The 6,390-nt window shown below is 37.6% G+C and overlaps 1 protein-coding gene across 1 annotated transcript in view; it reads right to left on the bottom strand.

The window, feature by feature from the left end:
* The window catches only part of kntc1 (kinetochore associated 1), a 53,621-nt gene extending 47,823 nt beyond the window's left edge, over nucleotides 1-5,798 (bottom strand). The window contains exons 1-5 of the mRNA XM_053674455.1: nucleotides 5,347-5,798; nucleotides 1,645-1,765; nucleotides 1,240-1,355; nucleotides 1,013-1,091; nucleotides 343-420 (exon numbers count right to left, since the gene is read on the bottom strand). Of these exons, the coding sequence (XP_053530430.1) occupies nucleotides 343-420; nucleotides 1,013-1,091; nucleotides 1,240-1,355; nucleotides 1,645-1,765; nucleotides 5,347-5,472 (520 nt within the window). The 5' untranslated portion in view covers nucleotides 5,473-5,798. The remainder of the gene's footprint in view (nucleotides 1-342; nucleotides 421-1,012; nucleotides 1,092-1,239; nucleotides 1,356-1,644; nucleotides 1,766-5,346) is intronic.
* Nucleotides 5,799-6,390: the final 592 nt, after the last annotated feature.

Raw genomic sequence — 6,390 nt, 5'->3', positions numbered from 1 at the left:
ACAAATAAAAATCGAGACCTCCAAAATGAATAAAAATATAAATAAATAAATAAATAAATAAATAAACACCAAAAAACATAACAAAATTGGTCAGCGATAGTTTTTATTTCGCCTCTAGAGGCCACTCTCATACTGTATAATGACAGCGGACCCTTCTCAGCCACTCTTAAATATAGGTGTGGATTTAGTTCAACTAGTTAGTTCCACAGCCAATAGATACACACTGCAGTTGGTTATCGGTGCCAATTAATCTACAAAACCAATTTTTAAAAATAATAATCGGTCGGTCGACCTCTAACCTGCTGTACCGATCCGTGCAGTAGAGCATAAACTTTCACAAACCTTTCTGCGTCTTCTCCAGTGCAAGATTGGATACGTGCAAGAATCCATAGTGAACAACGACAAAAAGATGGTATAATCCTAAGAATTAGAGACAAACCAAGTTGACAACAGACACTTAGCCAATAGCTTTAAACATCCTTTCACCAATGTACTGTTGAATTCTCAATTTTGATTGGTCAGAAAGTGTTGATTAGTATTCTCTCACAAGCATCTCTAAGAGTAGCTCCGCCTGCAAGGCTGATCACTGGTTTATATTAAATGTGCTCATTCTAATACGTGATTTGCTAGTATAGAAACACTCGTTCAACAACAACGACAGAACATGTTATTTATCAAAGAAAAACTATAACTATTGACATGGTGAAGTTTTCACTTAGGAGACATTTATATTGAACAGTTACAGAAGGAGTCTCCAGTGTCAGAAGTTTGTAACAATCAGTAAGCTTTCCAACACAACAGTTTTGTTCTTTAATTAATACAATAACGTAATTGTAGACAGATCATTGTTATATGAGATGAATAAAACACTTTGTAGGAAAACAAATCAAACAAACAAATTATGGAAACGCTACATGACACGTTGTGGTGCCGGGGCGTGGTTGAGCGCCGGCTATTTAGTGAGAGGAGGTGGGTCAAACTGGCAGAATTCTGTTTCTGGTTCTCAAAGTACCTGGAGTGCTCTGTGCTTCATGTAGTATGAGGCTCTTGTAGGTTGTTTCCTGATCATTTGATGAACGTTGCTGTAGAGCCTGGAAAAATAAAATAGTTTCATGTAGCAACGCAGAATTAAAAAGCTATTAAATAACACATTCTTTAATGAACAGTAATCGAGCTGAGAACACTGAATGCTTCATCAAACGGACTTGCACTTCACGGTGATGCTCGTAACCCACTTACTTTACTGAGGATGGTCTTCTTCAGGGGGACGTATATAATATGAAGATTGCCGTTTCTCTCACCGACGAACAAAAACCGTCCCTGAGGACAAACACTCACAGCATCCACTAACGTATCTGCACACAGCACGCACATGTCTTTTAATCAGTTTAATTTTATATAACTTTATTAGTAATATATATACACCCAAGTACTAGCAGGACTCAAATCATAGACATTTCACGATTACACTGGTATACGTTATGATCAGGACAGATGTTGCCATATATAGTCAGAAAACTCCTTCTTGGCATGATCCTAAATCTAATACGATTCCACCATAGCTATGAAATGAACAAAAGACTATCCGGTGCCATGCCCTGGTTTTCAGACATGGGGTGACATGATAGGTGTACGCAAGTTTACCAAAATACTGATGATGCAGAACAGTCTGGAAACTGGGTTCAAAGAGGACCACGGTGCTATCAGCCACAACAACGCAGCAACTTGTATTATTGAAGGCGTAGATCCTGGAGTTAGGCGGCACCTAAAAAATATATATATTTTTTTAAACAGCTAATGTGTTAAAGCTAGTCAGATGTAAACAGCAAAAACAAAAACAAACAAACAAACAAACAAACATACAAACAAGTATTGGTTATGATGTCAGAGGAACCAGTTCAAAAGCAGGATGTTTCATAATTTCATAAAAAATATATTTTTTTAAATTAACGTTGGTGAATTGCTGTTGGAAAAGAGGGAATAAAATACTTCGGAACATGCTGGTATAGGATATTTTATATAACGTATAACAATACAACAGCATGCTCTATAACGTATAACAATACAACAGCATGCTCTATAACGTATAACAATACAACAGCATGCTCTATAACGTATAACAATACAACAGCATGCTCTATAACGTATAACAATACAACAGCATGCTCTATAACGTATAACAATACAACAGCATGCTCTATAACGTATAACAATACAACAGCATGCTCTATAACGTATAACAATACAACAGCATGCTCTATAACGTATAACAATACAACAGCATGCTCTATAACGTATAACAATACAACAGCATGCTCTATAACGTATAACAATACAACAGCATGCTCTATAACGTATAACAATACAACAGCATGTTCAATAACGTAAAATAACCGAATGCCCCAACAGTGTTGGTGTGAACTGCTGGTTCACGTCGTGACTGTATAAATGAACTAAAGTCTATAATTTGGAGTGAGTAAGTCAGTCAGCTGATTTAGTTTCACTCTGCACGGTCATCCCATGACACAAACAATGAAGGAATATACACTGTGTCCACTTTATTAGGAACACCTCTGCAATTACCCAATCATGTGTCAGCAGCACAATGCACAAAATCACGACAACATGATAAACAGGAGCGGCTGAGAAGGGTCTGCTGCAGTTACACAGTATGACAGCTGCCTCTAAAGGCGAAATAAAAACCCATAACTGACTCATTTTGTTGAGTTATTTGAAGTGTGTGGGGGTTTTTTTTATTATTATTTTTGGACGTCTCTATTTTTATTTGTTATTTGGTGTGCTACTTTTTGGTTCATTTTGGATGAATATCTTCTATTTACTTTAATATTTATTAATAGTTCATATACATTAATATTTATTTCATTTTAATGAACGAAATCTAAAATCTTTTAAAGGACAAAGACACCGTTTTGAAAACTATTAAATCGGAGGTAAAGCCAGGAATAGGTGAAAGAACATGTTAAACTAATGGCACGCTTGTGAATCATATTTCATTGTTTTTTTTCTCTCATATCTTAACATTAGGAACATGTGATATTTTTCATTGCTGTATCAAGGTGTGTATTCGGGCTGGGCAATATGACGAATGTACAGTCCCCTACAAAACTACTTGAACAACAAGGCAATTCATTTGTTTATGCAGACATGACGATAGCCAAAACAACAATTTGGAATGTCCTGAAAAAGAAAACCACTGGTGTGCTGAGAAACAGACACCGAACGGTCGACCAAAGAAAACAACAGCTGATGACAGATGCTTTGTGAGAGCTGTGAAGAAAACCCACAAAAAAACAACAGTCAGTGACATCAACAACCTCTACAATCCACGATTCGAAGAAGACTTCGAGAGCAGAAATACTGAGGCCATACCACAAGATGCCAACCACTCATCAGGAGTAAGAATCACAAAGGCAGACTGGAATTCGCAAAGAAATAGAGATGAACCACAAAAGTCCATGAACCAAGATTAACCTCTACCAAAGTGATGGAAAGACAAAATTCTAGAGAAAGAAAGACTCTAAATCATGATCCGAAACATACAAGCTGATCTCTGTAGCATGGTGGAGGTAGCGTCACGACTTGATGATCACAGCACAAAGTGAACTCATGATGATCACAGCACAATGAATTCACGAGTCTATGCATTTAGATGTAAATACCAGGAAATTGAAGCGGAAACTCTCGTCTCATAATCCGTCTTTTGACCTCTAACACAAATCTCTTCAGTCGGAAGCAAAAAACAACATAACGGGCCTTGCTGATCAAATACTTTCGGTATTTTGGACTGTGATGTTGATATTGTTATACATAAGTTCTCTCACAACCCAGCAAACAGGGGACATCCCTGGATGTTGCGGACATCAACTTAGATCCACATTTGCTCCAATTTATAACATTAGCTGGCGGATTTTCCAAGGAAGTCAGAGGAAATCGAAATCATAACACTACTGAATGTGCTCATTTCAGTAAAAGTCCCCCAAGTGCCCCGAATGGCTGCTGGACGTCCTGTGAACGTTCCCTGGACAAATGGACGTTTAGGGGACGTTTGTAGAGGCCATTTAGGGGATGCCCTGGGGACCTTTTTTTGTCAACTGGGAATATGCTTTCCTGAGATATCATTGTTTTTACATACTGTAATAAATGCCACAGGACTGTATACCGTGATATCATAATCCATATCATGTATCGTAGAAAGATGAGAATTTTACTGGTATAAAGTTGGCTTGGCGTTGGACGCTCGATATTTGCAGATATGGGGAAATTAAGGGACCGTCTCTAAAGTTACATATGACATTGGTATACATGTTTCTAACTTCAATAGTATTTGAAGGGAATGACTTACAGTCATATAACCAACTGTGTAGTGTTCATCTAGAACACACACCATTTAGATTTTTGTTATTTAACCCTTTAATGCACGAACCAAAAAACCTACACAAACTGACACTTTTGGTCACTGAGTGCAATTTTTTTTAAACTGTACATAGGGAACTGTGTACAGTTAAATTTATTTATGTACACGTTTCTACAGATTGTGGATGGGAGCCAAAGGAATTCGACATTATTTACATCATTTCTAGTCAACATTTTGAGCCGTGTTGAACTGATTCTCTGACATGGAAAGGTGTGCCACATGAAAAAAGAAAATAATAAACTTATCAAATTGCTCAGTAATCAATTAGTTTTTCTTTCACTCACACGCACAGTTTTCAAAAATGTAGGTTGACTGGACAAGGTAATTATCTGGTGGCAAGCTGACAGACATAAAATGCAGAAAACAAATAAACATCTTTGAAATATTAAAATATTTGTGTATCATTAGTTCTTTCAATTATTTCATTAATAGGATTTTTTTGTGTGAAGAAAACGATTAATTCCAAAATGGGTCATTTTGACCCCCCATTTATATATTCGTGTCGGTTTTTTGGTTCATGCATTGTAGGGTAAAAAATCTAAAAGGTGTGCGTTATAACTGACACCTAGATGAACACTACACCGTTGGTTTTGTGACTGTAAGTCATTCCCTTCGAATGCTATTGAAGTTAGAAACGTGTATACCAATGTCGTATGTAACTATAGAGAAGGTTCCTTAATTTCCGCAGATCTGCGAATATCGAGCGTCCACCATCAAGCCAACTTTATATCAGTGAGAGTTGTCAAGTAATTATGTTTTTCAGATCAGACCACACCACCTCATAAACACAGCTGTTATTTAACAATTCATGTTAAACAGCTTCAACTAGTTTACAGCCCTTTTTGTTGTGGCTTAATGTTAAACTGATTAATTTTGTGATTAAATGTCAGGAAGTTGCTGAAGCTCGTTACCTGCTCTGAGGAGGAGATCTTCACCAGAGTGTCCACCTGATACAGGGCGCTGCCCGGCTCCTGCTCCCCGCACAGCCGAACCGTGCCCGTGTCCTCGTTTAGTAACAACTCCACGTTATTCCACATTACTGAAAATAAGCTTTTTTAACTCAAATAAACACAGCCCTGAGGTTTAATCCAGTACAATGTCAGAGGTCGGCTTCTGAACTTTATTTTTACCCCTCTGCTGCCTCTAATAACAACCGGGCCGTGAGTCAAACACTCTTACAGACTTTATTTAAAACAAACACCGCTTAACCTTTTAACACTGTTAAAACAGTATCACAACTACAAATACTCGCACGAATGCGCTGTAAGTATAATCCCAGTGATAATAACTACGGTTCTCTCCCAGCAAACGCCATAACAACCTCACACTTGGCGCCACACACACGCACTTCCTGTAGTTAGAAGTTTATTTCCGGTTTCCGCCTAGCGCGGTTTTTTTTTTTTTTTTTTTTTTTTTTTAAATCTACGCGTGTTTTATTTACTTATTTTCTTGTGTTAATTATTTATTGTGTACATTATTTATCTCGAATTTCTGTTCGTGGTTTCGAAACGAACTTTCTTTTTCTTTTTCAAAGTACGCTTCTATTTAATGTACTTAAATAATTCATAGGCAAGGCTTATAAACTCTAAATTACCATGTATGCATTTGGTTGTGAGTCCTGATTAAATATATAAGAATGAACATTTTCTTTAAGTGGTAAAGAAGTGGTAATTGTGGAAATACACATGGATCGGTACACCCTGTCAGGGCTAAAGATTTTGGGATGACCGTCCACAGGCTAGTTTTATATGAGGCTGTTTTATACAAAGTGCCACTGGTGACATCCATCCATCTTCTATACCGCTTATCCTTCAAGGTGATGGGGAACCTGGAGCCTATCCCAGGGAGCATGGGGCATAAGGTGGGGTACAAGTCTCGGGTACACACACCCTGGACAGGCTGGGTACATATTCACACACCCATTCATTCACTACAGACATTTTGGACATGCCAAT

The sequence above is a fragment of the Ictalurus punctatus genome, chromosome 22 (assembly GCF_001660625.3).
Source record: "Ictalurus punctatus breed USDA103 chromosome 22, Coco_2.0, whole genome shotgun sequence".
NCBI lineage: Eukaryota > Metazoa > Chordata > Actinopteri > Siluriformes > Ictaluridae > Ictalurus > Ictalurus punctatus.
The sequence above is the reverse complement of the archived record's forward strand: the minus strand, read 5'-3'. Positions and strand labels throughout refer to the sequence as shown.